At 44.5% G+C, this 19,483-nt stretch overlaps 1 protein-coding gene across 2 annotated transcripts; it reads right to left on the bottom strand.

Moving 5' to 3' along the window:
* Positions 1-714: 714 nt before the first annotated feature.
* LOC8042256 (tRNA dimethylallyltransferase) lies at positions 715-19,122 on the bottom strand. 2 transcript variants are annotated; one of them, XM_029970255.4, is made up of 12 exons: positions 18,962-19,122; positions 18,723-18,860; positions 16,370-16,468; positions 14,946-15,202; positions 13,670-13,812; positions 11,519-11,630; positions 10,616-10,734; positions 10,476-10,553; positions 10,274-10,383; positions 9,366-9,480; positions 3,043-3,112; positions 715-830 (listed from the first exon to the last, which is right to left on the bottom strand). In XM_029970255.4, exons 1-12 carry the CDS (start codon positions 19,103-19,105, stop codon positions 794-796), a joined length of 1,422 nt encoding a protein of 473 aa, XP_029826115.3. In that variant the 5' UTR covers positions 19,106-19,122; the 3' UTR covers positions 715-793. The 2 variants fall into 2 exon arrangements, with proteins under 2 accessions (XP_029826115.3, XP_042142728.1); XM_042286794.1 differs by lacking the exons at positions 715-830; positions 3,043-3,112 and adding exons at positions 4,354-4,581; positions 4,786-4,874 and having other exon boundaries at positions 18,962-19,116.
* Positions 19,123-19,483: the final 361 nt, after the last annotated feature.

Genomic DNA, 19,483 nt, shown 5'->3' with positions numbered 1-19,483 from the left:
TTTTCTGAAAACTTGCCATATTTATCCCATTCTAACACACTGTTTTTATACCCAAAAGCAATGCTTCCATCGTGCTCCTGACTTAGGTTTCATATCTGATTCTAATGTGCAGGCAGTTTTAGTGATGTTCTTCCCCCGAAAACGGCGCACATTTGCATCGGGTAAGCACGGTAGTATATGTAGCACATCTGCAAGGATGCTGCTTTTGATAGGCGAGAGACGTAATAATCCAGGAATACATTTTCAGACACAGCTGCGTATGACATTTCTAGAGGTTGTTTGCCACCGTCTGAAGTATGACAGACGGTAGTCTGTGGCTTCATTTGATTTACCTGCACCGGTGCAGAAAAGTGTAGGGCAGCCTCCGGTCCTATCTCAATACACACTGCAAGTACATTTTTCTGCACCGGAGTAGAAGGTTGAGGGAAATAGAACGAACAAAGCTAATGATGTGCCTTTTCGCCAGCAATACGTAAAATATTCTCTTCCTGGAGCGGACCTCCACAACTGAATCGGTCTGATAGTATTGGTTCTTGCAGTGCTGCTATAGCCTGCTCCAAAGCAGTCACATGCAGAACCTCGTCTGTAAACAAGCTTTTTGCCATCCAATTGGGGGAGGAGGGGGCTTGGATGTGTTAAGGTATGATGAGAGTGCCACCTGTCCTAGTACTGCAGCTCTTCAATGGATGGAGCTCTTGGTCTTGGCACTAGTGCGATTGCCGTAAATTTGTACTTGAACCTTCTATTGTTTATTTTGCAACAACTGCCGGTATTCGAGAGATGTTGGTTGCCTTTATTCAGCCGATGTCGACTCACCGGCGGCAGTATCTCTGAAAAATAGGGTGATGACCTGTTACCTGTCTGAACAAAAACTGTTATGTATGCATCCAAAAGAAGAGCCACACTGAGATACGATATCCGTGTCTGTTAACATGATGAATGCAATGTGTTGGCAGTGAAGTGGATTTCATTTGCTGTTTGCACTAACTCCGCATGCGACTTTGACTTTGTTTTAACCGAGATGATCTTAAACTTAGCCGGTCTAAAACAAGACAATATATATAATTTGAGACAAAGCCTCGAGACTGGGAAAAAAAATAAGGACAACACAACACACAAAGTCTCGGGGTTTTGTCATAAATTATGTTAAATCGTCACCAGCTTGTTTGCACCCTAACTTTTTGTTTGACAATATAGTACTATATGGGGTGTTTCACGAAAGGTGGACAAATTCGATATTGCGAAAACTATGCGTTGCAACAAAAAAAGGCTTGCGTCGCTTTGGTCCTGGGCCAGGGGCTTATTTAGGAAAATTATTAAAGTCCGGGATAATTAGATTGTTAATTATTTTTGCATAATTAACTTTTTTAATATTGCGTCTAAGGGCATGGTCTCAATTACAAAATTGCTCAGCATCATTGAAAAACACTAAATCAACAAATTGCAAAAAGATAAAAGGAACGCAGAGCATTTTACGGCTTTTTGAAAAACCGCACAAATTCGACGAGTTTTTAAGTTTCAGTTTGCAATCGCAGCACATCTCGGCCCCGACGGCACCGCGCCCCGTGGAGAAATAATGCAACCAGCCTCTGCTGCGTTGTGCGAGGACAGCGCAGCAGAGGATGCGACTGACTGGATCGGACGTTGTCCGTGAAAAAGGTTGAACGCCAGCAAGATGGCCATGCTACCCGAGAGACCCTGCTGGGCGCCGACACCTCGGCGGTCGAAGGGGAATTGATAGTGCATTTCACAAGCTGCATGCAGCAGGGCCGAAGCTATGTGGCGTGCCGAGGTGCTTCCACCTGCACAGCGGGGGGGACGGAAATGTCCCTCCGAGGCCCCAACGCCTATTGTCGCTTTTCCTCAGCCAACCTCCATAGAATGTCTCGGTGAGTTAGGCGCACTCATTGGGCGGTTGGTTGAGAGTCGTGTAGCATCCACAGTGCTGCACGCAGCTTGCGAAATGAACTACTATAGGTCACTGTTGTCCCGAGCTAGGGTAGCTAGCGTGTGCGCACCACAAACTACGTGCGGCGTAAAAATAAATAGGTTGGTTATGTGGCTTTGGAATTCGGGGAGAAGTCGGGTTTAACCTGATTCTCCTCAAACATGTTCAGGGTGTAAAAATCAAGTAAAATCGGGTTTTACCCGAAAACGAACAACCCTATGTATATACTATCCTACTTTTATCTGAAAGGAAAAGGACACCTTAATATGGGCAGAGCAAGTTGTCTCCAAAGCATTCACAAGTCCTGGCACATGACCAATAAGGGAAAAAGAATATGCATTGGTTTGTAAGAGCTTGGCCCACCTGGCTGTCTAAAATTTTAGGCACAAATTCACAACCTTAAATTTATAAAATATTTAAAAATATTACCATATATGACTGCAAGTACATTTTTTTTTTCTTCTATTCTTAGCAGCACTGCCTATCGGAATCCTTGCTTGCCCTGGTACGATTTCAACATTTTTTGTCGCCTTGTATTATCTTTTAATTTTTGGAAGTTTTACATTCTTAACTCTTAAGAACTAAAGAAGGTTTTACATTTCTGAGTACTAATGCCCATGTTTCCTTACGTTCCTATGTTTCCATCAACAAGAAGGTTTTTGCCATTTTCTCCTCTGCGTAGGAAAAAAGATTTTCCAGGTTTACTTTTTTTTAAAACCTACTCATAAAATTTTAGTACAATAAATTCACCACCTAAAGGTACTTCAGTGAAACATTAAATAGCATCCAGTTCTATTTGTCTATTTGTGCAAATCTTATTACGCAGAAATAGCGCTAAAGTTTTTACATCTTGCACTGGTACCAGTGGCGTCACTAGTAGGGGCTATGGCTCGCTGAAACCCCCCCTCCTTTCCCTCGTGATGCCATTAACTGGTACTATTCGAGGAACCAGTGCTTTTTATGTGGCATGTCTCTGCTGGCTCGATACAGCTCGGAAAATATGCGTTCCTAGTAGTACTAGGAGATGATAAAATGATTTATCAATGAGTATGACTTTTAATTCACCGACCAAACAAGGTTTCAAGTTAACTCACCCGTTTTCTGCTGCTTCTTGTTTCTTTTTGTGCTTTGCTATTTTGTAGTGCTTTCTTGACTTCAGGTGGGCTGCAATTAATTCATAATGCATTTAGATCCTTCTTGCACTAGAAAGAGCAGCTTATACAATGCCTGTACATTTTAGTTTGCATATGGGTAGGTTACCATAGAGCCTTTGCCTTTGAAAAGTTTGACACAATTTTTTTTTGCCATGCATTCTATTCGAAGCATTCCAGTTGCTCTACACTAGCTTGCAAAAGTTTTTTTCTGCACTTCGTATGTCGCAAAAATGTAGTCCCTTTGTCCAGGGACGCAGTACAATCATCCCATCTGAAAGTAATGCAGAAGGAAGAGTGCCCCTTCCCTGCACTGCAGTAGTGCGTGGCGGGAAAAGCACACTGCGTAAATGTCCTTCATCGTGGCTCGTTTGCTCAACAGGAGAACCGCACGTCGTAAGTGCACTTCACCGCAACGCACAGTGCCAACAGTGAAAGCAGACTTCAGGTGCAGGGACGTTCGTCAGAACTGGGCGTTATGGGAGTAAATAAAAAGTTGTCCGCGCCCCCTGGCTGTACGACTTATCTTCATCGAAATGCAGAATTTCTTTTAATCGAAACCTTTCTAAACCCAGGCTTGTGATAGATTATTGCATACAATCATTTGGATAACTTCCAAATGACTTGTCATAACACTCACTGTCACTCGCCCATCTGACAGAGTCCGTTCACATGCACGCCCAATGTCGTCGTCGGTCGTGGACGCAAACCGGCTCCTTCTTTGTGGTATAACACTTGTGCATCCTTCCTTCAAGTTTTGTATCCATTCCGACACACTTCCCTGCGACAAAACACTGCCTCTATACCGTGCACAAAATCATCGATAAATATTGCAACCAGATACACCCTCAGATCACGATGGTTTCCCCATTTGTGTAAATTTACCTTTTCCACATACCGACGACACCAGGCGGTGGCTGCACAAACTAAAAATCGAGGAAGTTACCAAGGTTGGGCAGTATCGCAATACATGGTATTTCAGAAATACATTTCGTATCTGTATTTCTGTATCGCGATACATTTTTGTCACTAGTATCTGTATTCCTGTATCGAAATACATTTGGAATGTTTCTTTGTATCGCGATACAATCAGGATGAAATGTATTTCGTTACATTTCTTGAGAAATATTCCCCCCTCCCCCCCCCCTCCAAAAAAACAAAACAAAAACAAATTCAAACACTTTTTTTTTTGCTTCTGAAGGCATTAAGGTCAAGGAGATGCTGGGGCATTGTTACTATTCTGACCAAGGTTCCTTCCGATTCTCCAAACTATTTTTCTATGCGTTCTGAGAAGTGTTGTGTAGTCGGGGATTCATACCAGGTGGCGTGCACAGAAGTGGAGTCGGAGCATCTTCTGCCGCAGTTTGCTGGCATCCAATGCCCACTGCTAACCGTCTCTCTTGCCTTAGCATACACAGTACACCCAGCCGGCAAAGCTGAATCACAGTCCGTTGCAGCACAAGCCTGGTGGTGGCTGACTTGAAATAGTAGCATGACTCACGCAGTCAACACATATTCGAATGCGTCTGCGGCTGTGCCTGTAATATTGCATGGCTCAAGGGTACGTCATCAGCCGACGTGAACGTGACCTGCTGCTCTGGTGATCCGAAACCCAGGAAGGAGGCCAGACGTGGCCTCGCTGTGTCGACCCCGACTTCGTAAACTGTGACTCGTCTCGAGCGCGCTGTTTCTCGGAGAGCTCGCACCTGTGCCGGCAATATCAGGTTGCAATCCACAATGTCTCCGTTTAGATGATGCTAGGCGAAACTTGAGGACTGCAATTCATGCGTCGATAGCAAAGGGTCAGCAGGAAGAAACTTTACAACAGGGATGCCACCTATCGTTCTTTGACCCAGAAAAGAAGACAAGACATGTGTTCCAGGATGCTTCAGGTGGTCCACAATTCTTAAAAATTCCAAATGACACTGCCTGCACGATCTTCAATGAGGTAACCTACAACGAAAATATGTATTGTCCTTTCATACAGCAGCGTGGGAAAGTTTCACGTTCAAGGCCACACCTACACATAAAGAATACCACTTCATTCCACCATGACATTATGTGATCAATGTTGACAGGGGCGTGGTGACGTTTCGATGGGATTTAGGGTGACATAGAATTGATTCAGAGGTCGAAATCTTCGCATCCCTCGTCCGACAGATAGGATGTCTGGGAAGGGAACATGGTCAGTCCTTGACGGAACGTTTTCTTGAGCCCATTGGAGACTCCCCGTCATCCGAAACCACAACCTTTAAGGCAGAGTGCCAAGCGTACAGGAAAGTAATTTCGGGATCAAAAACTTACACTTCAAACTTCAAGCTTCATCTCAGATGGCATCTCAAACAAATTTGAAAAATGTATTGCAGTATCAGTATTTCTGTACTTGTATTTCTGCCCTCCCTAAAATGTATTCCTGTATTTGTATTTCCAAAGACTTTTTGCTTCTATTTAAAATGTATTTCCGACACGTATCACAATACATTTTTACAGACATATTTTAGTATCAGTATTTTAGCTACTATTTCAATGTATCCCGGTATTTGTATTTCCAAATACATTTTTGAGTATTTCTGCCCAACCCTGGAAGTGACCTACGTGCGCCACCAATCGATAATGGGAGCTACGCTACCAGTTTCTTCGCTCTCTGAGCTGCGGCGCGTGCCCAACGCGTCTTTAAAGGGGCCATGAAACGCTTTTCCAACTATTTCCTGTTCAGCTTTCCTCCTCAACTCATAAATCGTGCATTGTACCAAACAGTTCAAGAAGACAAAAAGAAGGCAGTCCCCCCTTGCTTGGAATCTCGTTTGTATACCCGGACAGAGCCATTGTCCCCCTAGAAGATTAGCCCGTCGCTCAAAATTCAGACAAAAGTTGCTTTCCCCACCCCGTTCACCCCGAACCTCACAGTGCTGTGGAAGCTACCGTATTTACTCGCATATTGGTCGATACGTCGTATAGGTCGACCCCCTAACTTCGGGACCCCCGAAAAAAAAAAAAAGTTGAAAAATATAATACCGGGATTCGCGTATTGGTCGACCCCCCAGTTTTGATGAGGCGATTTTTGAAAAACAGGTCGACCTATACGCGAGTAAATACGGTACTTGCTCGCTGGGCCAGCCACACTTTTGCCACGTGATCACGCTCTCTCGCACATACCCACGCGCAGAGAATGAGGTCAGGTGATGAAGGGGAGGCGGCTGATTGGTTGGGCAAGCGCGCAGCTTCCATTACAATGTCAGCTTAGGGGTGAAGGGAATAAGGGAGGTCCGGAATCGTGTGACGTGCGTTTGGACCTGGTGACGCGCTTTGGGAACCGCGGATGTATCACAGTGAAAAGGCAGGGAGCTTATGAAGGGGAGGAGGTACGAAATAGTCCGCTGTGTTTTCCGACTTTCGCACTGAAAGTCAGGCTTTTGAATTTCTACCTTTTTTCTGTTGGCCCCCTGAACGATGTGCTTTTAGTAAAATCCCAATCCAAAGTAATTTATACCAGCCCAAAATTCGTTTCATGGGCCCTTTAAAAAGGGGCATCCTAGAATGGAAAGTTGGGCTAGTTTTCTGTGAGCTTGACTTAAACAGCGCAAAAAAGTTACATAAGGAAGAGACAACAGGAAGGAAAGAGCGCTGACTCACAACTGAGGTTTTAATAATGATGTAGTGAAAGAGAAGGAAGGTGTCAAGTGCTGTAATATTATTAAATTAAAGAAGGTTATAATTATAAGGGCCATATTAACGGAATGACAATTTGCAATTCTAAGTAACCCAAGTGAATATATCTACGTACAAATATTCAGATGTGATCTACGAAGTTGTCGGTGACCCAACGGTTACTGGTTGTCACAGCCAGAAAAAAAGAAGAATCACGATGTCGACGGTGATCCCAAGGGCGTTGGCTTCCACAGAAATGAAAATTGAGAAGAAGGAAAAGGAAGAAGAAAACAGGAAGAAAAATAATTTAGGGACTAAAATTCAAAAATTGGAGCTCTTTCGCCGTCAGAGCAATCGAAGGCGTACTTATGCAGGCTAGGCCCTTATTCGCGATCTTGCACGCCTCGTACACCTCTCTAGTCTTTTGTTCCTTAAAATGTTTAAGCACCTTAGTCTCAGAAAACCTTGGTGTGCAGCCGCAATCTCTCACATGCACAGCAAGATGGCCCGCTAGCGTTGAGTTTAGAGAAAGTGCATGTTCCCTAAGTCTCACATTGATGCACCTTCCAGATTGTCCCAGATACACCTTCCCACATGACAACGGTATTTCATATATGATGCCGCTCTGACATTCCACGAACTTTCTTGCATGGTTGATTTTACATAGGTCGTGTGTATCCCGCTGCTCGTTGATTTTTGGACATAATCTTTTAAGTTTGTCGGGCGCTGTGAGGAGGATAGGAACCTCAAACTTTGCGGCTACTCTTTTTAGGTTATGCTGTGAGCTATTTGCGCTGTTTTTTCAATATGAAAAAAGAGGGGCATCCGTGGCGTCCACCCAAACGTCGTGTTTTTCTTTCTGTCCACTTTTTTTTTCTGTGTAACACAATTATATATATGCTGCAATTACGTGTTCTACTCGCTGATCCACAGCCACCTTTCCAATTTCCACGATTTTTCGTGCCGACCTCCGCCACTTGGCATTGGAGGCGCGCGCGTGCGCAGAACGCTTCTAGGAAAAGGTCCATTGCAAGTGGGGCAGCCATTGTTTCTCGCACCTCATTCACAACTGAAAACCTGCACAGCAGCGACCTCGTGTGAAAAGCGCCGATAAGACAGTGCAAAATATGTTTTAATCGCCCTCATATACGCATTTTCAAGGAACACTTTGCCCCAGAGACCAGAAAACCTTTCTCGAGCCCACTCCTTAGGTTCGAAGCATATCTCTCACCGGCGTTCCTGCTAACCCTAACCGAGCGGATTGTTGATTTCGCAATTGCAGACAATGCTGGTGGCTAAATTCTTGCCTATTTTCTTTTTTTTTTCTTTTGTGTTTCATGGTTTATTTTTTGAGAACATTAAAAATGCATTATACCGCGTTAAAATAAAAAAAAAAGTAGATCTTTTTTTGGAACCTTTATTTTACTTCACAATGAGTTTTGATTGCGCCACCCACTCAACAATGTCGATCGACAAAGCGGTTAGCTGTCGAAAATAATTTACAACAGGAGATGGCCCATGCACGCAAATAATGTGTTTACTGATGTGCATGACAAAACTAACACATGAAATTTAGCAAGTGTTAACATTCGAGTAATATACTGTATGTACCACACGTGCAGGGTTGTCCAAAAAGGATATTTTTGAGAAAGGTCTCAAATAACACAGCACTACGGTGTCGACGATCAGACAGAATCCAAGAGAACCTCGTTTTTGGGTTTGCTTTGGGGAGAGTTTCCATTTTTTCACAACAGCAGCAACAAGGCAAAGAGACAGATGCAACTGATCCTCCTCTTCCCCCACCCCCCCCGCCTACCCGATTGGCTATTTAGAGCGATGACTGACAAGGAGTCTACGTGGATTATCTCTAATACCCCTGTTACACAGGCACACTTAACTGCAGTTACGCTAAGCCACAGTTAGCGTACAATACTTGCAGACAACATTCTGCGGCTTTGCAGTCAAAGCTATGGGTGAACGTGCGCTTGAGCATCTTGAGCTCCCATCAAAGCAGTGCAAACGCGCTCTTCACTTCTTCCGAAATAGCTGTCCGAAAGCATAGTGCGGTAACTGTGATGACGCATAACAGCAGTTAAAGCTGAGTTAACCGCGGTTAAAGGCGCCCGCGTAACAGGGATATAAAAGAGTAGGGAAAACGACCGTCATTGTTCACAAAATTGCATAGAGCGCCGTTCGACACTCTTTCCTTCCTTAGTTTCTCACGAATGCCAAGCAGAAACGCTTGAGTGGCAGGCATTTACCAGCACTTACAGTGAAAGTAGCAGGAAAAGGATATGCAGCATGCGTCAGAAAAATAAAGGGGAAACCTTCAAGAAAGGCCGAAACACTAGGAATGCAAAACCGCAAAAGATGCGTGGAGAATCACGCCGAGCAAGTTACAACGGTCCAGGAGAGTGACAGAAAATTTCGAGCCGACAGGGGGTATGAGAGTTGCACCGATTCCATCATCATCAGCAATATGGCAGCGGCCTAGGAGCGTCTTTCGGAAAGGCGCAGACTCGCATGCGAACGCACTGCTCTTTCCGCGCAAAAAAGTAAGTTACAATTTCGGGCGATTGTGCAAGCACGTACAACAGATTTGCAAACCGAAAACGCACCTTCCCAAGTGATGCTTCCCACCGTCGAGACGTTGCAGACGTCACAGGTGAAGAGTTGATGCACGTTGCCCTTGTTCTCGACGGTCGGCAGGGGGGCATGACGCACCGCTCTCTCCTTGGAATCAAAGATGACGAAAAGAACGAACGCGATGCCATCAACTTCCCGGTTCAGAACCGCATCAATGTGTACCTAAATAAGGCACAACTTCTGATAATCAGAAAGTAACTAAAGCCGACGACAGGTCAGGGAATCGGTAGCGGGGTAAAAAAAGGACCCCCAGCAGACGTTCACTGCCCTCCGCCGGACCTTAGCTGCATGTGTGACGGAGTGCAATTGAAGGCAGAAAGCTCGTGCTCAATGCGGAACATCTATACTGGGTTCTTAGTTCGTCGCTCACTATAGTAAATTGAACATTATTTTCAACTTTCTTTTCTTGGGCGAGAAATGGGAAAACGGTACGACAATCATACATTTGAACATCTCAGTCGTCTTTGGGGCATTTGAAGACGCAGTTGCCGATCTGCCTGCTTCAATTCTTCGTTTACACATCTACTACAACTGGGCAGTAAAAATCCTGTTCAAGGCATGATTAAAAGATCGCAGTCGGGCAGTTGAAAAAAAAAGAAAGAAAAGATGCGTAAAAAGGAGTACAGCTTTAAGTTAAACAATGTCCGTTCCGTTTTTAGTTTCTACTGCTTCATCCCCATGGATGGCTTGAACGCAACGTCTTTGCACCATACTGGCGGTTGTTCCCACTTGTCCTTGACGAGAAAAGCAAATTCGGTGGTGCAGAATGGTTGTTGCAGAAGGCAAGCTCTTGGCAGCAAGGCCACAGCAATGGTGGCAAATGTGACATCAATTCAAGCGACGTGTAACGCGTGCAACAAGCTTTTAAAGCATGACCCACCTCGAGGCAATCCTCGACGATGTCGAAAGCTCGGTCTCTGACGAGGTGCTCCCACTGAGAAACGTCCGTCGCATCGAGACCGTAGATCGGTGGTACCTGTCTATCCGGGGCTTGCATTCGGAGAGAGAGAGCGACACCGACACAATTGAATGCGCCAGGATCAAAACCAAAACGGAGCCCTCCCCAAACCGACAACACTCACTGCTCAGAAACCGCTGCATGATCCACTTCTTCTGTCGTCTTGAGTAGCGCTTTGTCACCTGTTTCATGAGCCACAGACCTGCACGTCAGAACAACACGGCGCTGTAGTTTGTTTGTGGGAGTAAAGCTGAGGCTACTTGCCTTCCGCGAAAAGCTTCTGCCCCTTCTTGGACTGCTGTTCCTCCGGACTCATGACAAGATACCGGTGAAATTCCTTGAACCCAATGGACTGGAAGATGCCCCTCGTGTAGTCTCCCTCTCTTGTGAAAGCGAAGCGCAAGACAAAGAAAAACGCAGGGTTGTTTATGTACTATACTCTGTTTCACCTTCCGACGGACTGCAGAGGATGTGACGAGCAGTGATGAGCGATTGAAGCCAATCCGATACCGTGTCCGTGTGAGCGTAACATGACCTTCGACGGGGACATGGCGATGCGCAGGGCGCTTAGTCAAACGATACATTCACAATGCTAGATTGGGTGGGATGGCTCGTAGCATTTGCTGCAATCCGTCGTGGGGTGAGATGGTGTACAGACACCTTCTTCGTGAAGAATTGTTCAGGCTGGGCTGCCAAGTTGTATCAGTGTTCTTTAGATTAGCAAGACTCTCAGGTTTCCTTTTATGTCTGCCGCAGGAGTTCTCAAACATTTTGATTTCGAGGAACGACTATCTCTCTGGATCGATAATTGAGGGACGCTTTCTGGTGCAATAAAGCGATTGACAGAATCTCACAGACTTTATAAACATTAATGAATGCTTGGTGCAGAGTCATACGTCAGTGGGTGACTCAGATCTGCTAAAATAGTGCTTAAACTGGAAAAACACTACACCTAGGGTAGGGAACGGTTTGGGACACATAGCAGTTTGGAGGACGCATGAGGGTATTCTTGGAAACTCCTAGGCCCCTAGGAACCCATCTTGAGAACTTGCGATCTACTTATCGGGTGGAAAATCAAGAGCATTCTACAAGCGGCTTAATATACTGTTTCGTATGGTCCCCAAAAATGAGAGGACCGCGGGAGCACACAAACACCTTTGCCCTCACAAGTTCTGCTCCAGCCGATGCCTGTTGTAGCGGCTGTGGAACTCCTGCATCTCCCGAACCAGCCCGCAGTTGATCATGTCATCGACACGACCGTCCAACCGCTCGTCCAGAACTGTGAATACAGTGTAAGGAAACGTTTGCTGCAAACTGAACTTGCTGCCTTCTTAAAAAGCCCATCATGCGGCAGTTACATTAAACCCTATCACATAATTAGTTGGAAGCAGCACTTATTAATTTGCTTCTAGTTATACTACCATATCACAGGCCAATTATTTAGTTCAAGGAGGTATACAAAAAAAATTTTACAAATAAAGAAACAACAGTGAACTGCTCTCTATGAGTAAGTTTATAATGTAACTCAATGCTTCTGCACTGCAACAAATTTTTTTTTTTTACAAGGATTTGTTATCTTAACACACACGACGCACAATTAACTACCGTAAAATACCGTAAAGGCACCCACCCAATATGAAGGAATAAATGGTGGAAAACATAAGATGGGAACAGATATCACGGACATTGCAAATTAGCGTTTCACAATGCGATAAACACTCGAGAACTCGCTACAAACTCCTGTGTCACGGGAAAGGATACCGCAGACTGTGAATGCAGCAGATTCGTGCTTCATAGTACGATAAACATGCAGAAACCAGCTAAACTTGCGTGTCACGGAAAGCGATATCGCACTCAGATTGTGGACAAAATATGTGGAAACTCGCTACAAACTAGCATGCCACGGGAACCGACATTGCATGCGCAGATCGCGGACAAAAACGCGGGAACCCGCTGAAAACTTGCTTGTCACACATACCGATACTGCAGATTGTGCAGTTGATGTGCCTCCTATCGGACATGACGTGATGTGATGTCCATGATGAGCAATTGGAGGGTGGGCAATGCTTCGGAATTTTTATGTTATGCATATTTATCCAAAAACATGGGATGGGAGATCTCTCGGTGAAGGGCACCCTTACAGGATTTTACGGTACAGTCTACGCTCATTACAACAGACCTGATTACAGCAGACATTTGGATATAACATACCGATTTGTGAAGTTCGGCTGATTTTCCTCTACATACCATTGACTCAATTTCATATCTGCATACAACATACCCCTTTTACAACAGACGAAATCTTGGTCAAAATCAAGGTCTGTTATAACGAGCTTAGACTGTACAAGTTTATCTATTAGATTGAGGCTTGGGTCATCTTTTTGCTAAGGCAAGCATTACCTGAGAACCGGCTACTTTTGAACCAGTGCACAAGTTGGGACTGATAGTCTCTAGCTGAGAACAACAAAGCTAACCTATCTCTTCAACGTCCTTTGTTGCGTTGCAAAATATATTGTTTATGCCTTCTTCCTCCTCCTCCGTATATATCCCCTAAGAATGACTATCAATTCAAAGTCGAAATTCATTACTGTCGCACCAATGCCCCCCTTGACTCTTTTGTTCCCAAAATGTCATCCGAATGGGACCGCCCTCCCGCGTCTCTAGAGTCCATAACATCAGTAGATTTGTATAGAATTGTGGTTACCAATCATTTTTGTTAATTCTTCAGCACCCATGTTTTACTTCATTTTTGTACTTGACTTCATTATATCTTATATTTTGTTGTTGCTTTTGTCCCTCCCCTTTGTAACACCTGCCGGCCCTGAGGGCATTGAAGTAAATAAATAAACAAAATGTGATTGTACCTGATGTGAATAGGAGCGACCTTGACCACATTTTTGTGAAGTGGGACCAATGAATCAAATACAGTAAAACCTCGTTATAGCAAAATGGGATATAACAAACTAATGGATATAACAAAGCAATCATAATTCCCCTAGCTTGCTAATAGTGGGAAGAAATGGACATTGGCTATAACAAACTAATGGTTATAACGAAACAATTACGACCACTCCTTCAACTTTGTTATAACGAGGTCTTACTGTAGTGCAGTGTCACTGTCGCTTCAAGATTCTCCCTTGCATCGTGAAAGTGGTGCACTGCTGCTACTAGTATTAACACATCCCTATCCAGAACAAAGTAAGACACAAGAATAAAAGAGAAATCACTAGTCACCATAGTACCAAGCATGTCATTGCTATTACTTTTCATTCTGTGAACTCCTTTGGTGAGGGGGAGGAAAAAAGAAATCAGACCGACCTTGCTGGTCACACTGGAGCCAAAGGACACAGGTCCGGGGGTAACGCAACGGCCCGCCGAGAGAACTGCCACCGTGCAACCGCTTCTGCTCCTCGATCAGCTCGCTGTGTGGCTTCAGGTGTGTTTGGTACACCTGCAAGCTCCTTTCCATGCAAAGCAGACACACTGATTACACACTTTGCTCTACTGCACCACATATACATACCGTGAAATCCCAAGAGATAGCCCACCTAACATCAAGAGCAAAATCGGCTGAAAAGGTTAACTTTCAGCGCACAATCAAAAAAGTTTTCTATTTTAAGGTCGTGTCCTTTCCAAGCTTGTTATGGTGGCGAGGGGCAATGAAGCAAAGATGACTGTACTTGCCAGTCAGCAACATTCCCTTATATCCTGCCATAGCAAACTAGCTGCATTTACGCCGAAGCCATCATTGATCCCAACACTACTATTACTAGAAATGGGCTATCATTCAGTCCTAAAAAAAAATATAGCAAATCAAGCTAAAAATAGGGGTGGGCTATCTTTCGGGGGTGGGGCATCTCTTGGGATTTTACGGTAGAACTTATTCTACCGAAAATGCAGTTCCCCAACAAATTAATGCATTTACTCGGATCACATGCTGCACCGTTTTGGAATGGCCCTGTGCACATACAGTCTCCACGAGTATGAAAAACCCGCTCGGAGCATGTGGCAGAGAAGGCAGCTGACAATGGCCCCGCTTGTGCTTTTGGCAACTTTGTGTCGCTCCGAGGGAAGGGAAGGCACATCATCAGTGTGCGCCGATTACGTTCGGCTGCATCATCGAGTTTCGCTCCCCTGGGAGCAAAGTGAAACTGCACATAGTGTGCAATGCTACCCATCGGCTACCCCTTTGGCCACGCTTTCCAAGTGGGCCTTTCATATTGGCAAAGACTGTACTTCCAGAACGTTTGGGTGGCCAACCATTGCCACCTATGAAGCAAGGCAAGTCAATAGCGAGAGCCTAAAAGATATTTGTGCTCAGAAGTATGATGTCTACAGTTTTGGGCACATAAAACGTAACATGCGGTATCCCCACACACATTGCAAATTTTGAGGGAGAACAGCTTTCACAGAAATATATGCCGAGTTCCCTCTACAGATCATTATATATTGCTATTATGTTCTGGACGGAAGAGGGCATGTGGGCCTTGTTCCTAAAGAGTTGAAGTAATGTTCAATTAATTATAGTTTTAACAAAAGCAGCTGTGAGAACCTATTTTAAGCGTAAGTGTATTTGCCTTGAATCTTTCCTTACCGCTCGATCTTACGCCGGTCTTTGGGATGCAGCATTTTTGCACGAGCCCTGTCGACCAGCTCAAGACAGCTGTACATGTCGTCCGTGGAGGCTTCCTCCAGTTGTGAGTTTGCGCTCACCTTGGTAAGCAAGCTGTCGAGTTTCGTCTTTTCCTCTTCGTTAATGGTTTCGTTTCTGGGGTCCGACAAGTGTGAGATGATGATGTCCTTCAAGACCACCTTCCTGCTTTCGAAAGTGAGCTTGCCTGGTTGCTGACTCTAAAAAATAAGAAAAGTAAATATGTAGTTTGTACAGCTGCTTTAAACAGATTACACATGAAATTGCTTTTGGCTATGCTTTTTTTATATACATGATCCATTCAATGTTACAACTTTTAATTCAAACAGGTAGTGGCATCAGAACAGGGGGGGAAGGGAGGGGAGGGGGGGAAGGCATTCATCCCCACAGATATTTAGGGCTTTTCTGGTAAACAATTCAGAGGAAGTAAAGGGAAATTCCCTCCACCATATTATTGCCCCACCATCTTCCAAAGACTAGCGATACCGCTATCAGACTGGGATCCTCAGACCTTAGCTTTCCAGAAGTTCAATACTTGGTCTCTGTGAGAGTGAGAGCAAGGTCTAAGCTGGCTCTCACAGAGAAATGCAAGGTATCATTAGCAGACGATTAATCAGCTAATGCATGCTAAGGACAAAGGTTTGTCTGCTATAAAGTGTCATTCATAAAATAAAACAAGAAAACACCTATGAACCGTCTGCTAACGGAACCGGAGAAGGGTCGATCGTGTGCTTCGAATTGAGTATTGTGGGCGAATTGACCATATACAAGCTTAATTTGCGAACACCTACCATTTTACAAAGGAAACAAATGAAAACCCATGCTTCTGTTCCAAGTGCCGTCCCTCTGCCACCATACATGAACAGATATCCGCCAATGAACAAGTGAGGACTTGGAGCAAGTACATCAGTTAAAAGACCTCTCTCCCTACTCGTCTGTATGTGAGAAGTTGCCACCCAAAATATTACTCAATTATAAACATTTAAAAAATATTCAAACTTTTTAATAACTCAACACCCCCCCTCTTCCTCTTCCCCCCCCCCCCAACAAAAAAAAAAAGTTGCAACGTTACATTTAATTAGCAGGTGAGGTTCTCACTCTCACAGAGACTAAAATTGAACACTAGAAGCTCCTAGCAACCTCGAGAATACAATATCTCAGGTGAAAACATTGTCGAATGACACTGCGGCAACTTTGCGAGATTCTGGGCCTCTTTCGAGAGTTTGGCAAAGCTGAAGGAGTTGGGTTGGCAATCTTTGTGTGTTGAGCCATTGCATCCGTTCAACAGTATGCAATGACATCGGGTGGTGTGTCATCAAACTGACTCCACGGGAAATTATGAGACAGGGAACGCAGAGCATCTATACCTCTGGTTTGACGAGCACCCTCCACAGAAGGGATTCAATGTAATAATTGGTTCCGCCCACAATGACAGGCAGCTTTCCCTTGTTCAGTAATCCTTCAATCTGAAAATGAGAACGTCATTAGTTGCTGAGAGCGTATATTAGTACTCACCAAGTTTTATGTTTGACACTTTTAGCAATATTAGAAAGACAATAATCCTCTTTTGCACAAGTGCAATCCTAGATGAGATTCTGGGCTGAGCAGAAAGGTAAAACAATTTGTCCTCCTTTTCCAGGGAGACTTCCGGCACACATTTTGGCAAGGCTTTTCGAGCACATGCCAATGTCACAACCGCTAAATAAGTGAGATTTATACATGGCTTGGATGTGAGTTCATTGCACCATGCTGGTGGTTGTTCCTATTTATTCTTGCCGAGTAAAGACACATTCGGTGGTGCAATGTATGCTGTAGACACTTAAGCACTCGGCAGCGAGAATGGTAACTATAGTCGGTTACAGGTTAAGAAGGTAGCGGCAAATGCCCCTCAAAGGGAATCATATACCCCTCCGCCACCTCCGCATCCAATAGCGTCCCATCGTTTCCGTGACGTCGCGGCCAACGCGCGAGGAGGGTCTTGCCTTTCTGTACATATTTGCTTTATCTTTCGACTTTGACTTAGCATTGCGGAAGCCACGAGAGGGAGATTAGAGATTTCCCCCTCCAACGGAAACAAATACGACTTTCAGGGATTAGCTTCCCCCTCTGATGGATGCAAAGGCTGTTTTCAGGGGCTCGGTTCCCCCTCCAATGAATACAAAGGTCGCTTTCTTAAAAAGTGGTATCGGAGACAAGTTGGAACCCATTGAAGCGGACCAAGAAGCGTTGCCAATGAACTCTTCTTTCGACTGCAGAGAGATTTGAAACGGGCGCATCACCGCTTGTGGGAGGAGCTTCTCCTACCTTTTTGACTTGTAACCGACTATAATGTGGCATCAGAGCAAGCCATATATTTTTTATTCATCTATTTATTTATTTACAGATGCTACTGCCTTCTCTTGGAAGGTGTCATAGGACCGGGTTTCTAGGCCCAAAATATAGAATACAATAAACCTTTTGTAACTAACAAACGAAAGAATCATGCAATAGTTATACAACTATTTATTACCTTTGATGTAAACAACTCACACTCCGCGTGAGGCAGAAAGAGTAAACACAGTGCATCCAGCAATAAAAAGAAAAAAACAGTTGCCAGACATATTATTAACAATAAAAAAAAAAAAACAAGCACACTCACACATACCAAGCAGTAACCACCAGACAAACTTGCAAAGCAGTACAAAAAGTTACACATAATCAAATAGTATAGGTACTGGCACCAAGCACTCCCGTTCACACGAGATTTACGCTCTAAATAAATAAACACGCTGCAGAGAAAGTACAGCAGACCATTATCAACAGAAAGACAACAAGCGACAAATGCGGGAAAATTCTGGGATTCAATCATTTTATAAGAAACCTCAAGTATGTTCCAACAGCAACATAAACAATGTTTTTAAAGAGTGTGTAGATGTGGCATTGCCAATGACAAAAGGCAGTTTGTTCCAGTCTTTTAACGGTTTTTGGAAAAAAAATTATAACATCTGTACTCTGCGAGTGCTACAGTATTGTAGCTTCTTGTGGTTTGTGGAGTGGTATAGCATGATTGATCACTTTCAACACTATCATGAAGAAGGGTACATTAAAAAAGAGAGTCTCTTACTTTCCTGTGCACTTGGAGGGGCTGCATAATGTATAAAATCAACAACATCAGTGATCTCACAAGGTTCCCATTGCCGTGCACACAAAATGAGGGGGATAACCAGTGCCCCCACTTAATTATAAAAAAATTCATATGTAAATTAAGGGTTTCAGGCTGAGCATCTGATGTGTCCAAATATAAGTTGGTCTGTTTTAAAGATCTCTCCAAGTGCTGCCTCGTGAAATCTTAAGTAATATGGGCCGTCCTGCACTAATTCAATGTTTGTAAGTCAGTAAGCATTAGACATCTTTTTTTTCTTCTTTCTTTTCAAAAAGGAGAGAAGTGCAAACGCTCCGATCAAGAGTCGGGTGTCACTGTGTGGCACCACCGTTTTAGCATGACGTCAGAAACATGAGTCCACCGCAACATGGACTCCACGTTCGCGACCAGCAGTAAACAATAAATTAAATAGCAATGGGTGACCGTGCCATCCAGTATGGCGCCAGTTAGCGAAGACGGGCCCTATTTTTCCATTTAAATCTGCTGAAACTCTGGCATCTGGTTCGGACCACTGGCACTACATTTGTGCGGAGAATGTGCGTCCGGCAATGCATAATTTGGTATCAAAATTGCCTTACTATTCCGATGGCCTTATTTCTGAAGTCGACGACGGTGTACGACCACAACGGATCCAAAAAGTCGATGAGGTGGTGTGGTGCGGCTTCCCTCTCAGCCTGTGTGACCTTGTTCGTAATTATGTCGAGAGATTTGTACACCTGAAAATAAGAAGTTGAAGCAGTTGCAGCGTAGATGTGGCTGCCGCCAACGCGCACGCTAACGCCCAGGTTGATATATTAAGGCGTATTCGGTCGCTTACCTGCATCGAATCTGCGCTTATAATCTCTCCATTGAACTTCGATGCGATTTCGATGGCTAATTTCGACTTGCCGGTGCCTGTCGCACCCAAAATAACCACGAGTGGCAAACTCTTGCAGCATTTCAGTGCCATGGGGGCCGCCATCTTGGCCTTAGTGGTGGCCAGCCGGCGCAAGAAATGGCGCTAAACTCGGAGAAGCAGCGCAGATCATATCAAAAACAAAACCAACGGAACTTTGGTATTGTGCGTGTAGGGCATGCGTGAACATGACTGTGATAACGGGAAAGTACTACGTGTTGACTTCGTTCACGCTTCACTCCTGTTAAAATATCCGTGCGTTACGTTCTGACAAATAGTATTCCACTGATCCCCGTTTGGTCGCTGCAGCGCGACTGCGGCCCAGGACATCCATCTTGCATGCACCAAAATCACGCTTTCGCTAGCGTTGCAGAGGCTGGCGGTAACGCGCTGAAGACACGTTTTCTGCTCGTTCGTCGTCATTCGCCGAAGAAGTATTTTTAA

Source organism: Ixodes scapularis, unplaced genomic scaffold, assembly GCF_016920785.2.
Source record: "Ixodes scapularis isolate PalLabHiFi unplaced genomic scaffold, ASM1692078v2 PGA_scaffold8__174_contigs__length_109621045, whole genome shotgun sequence".
NCBI classification, from domain to species: Eukaryota; Metazoa; Arthropoda; class Arachnida; order Ixodida; family Ixodidae; genus Ixodes; species Ixodes scapularis.
The sequence above is the reverse complement of the archived record's forward strand: the minus strand, read 5'-3'. Positions and strand labels throughout refer to the sequence as shown.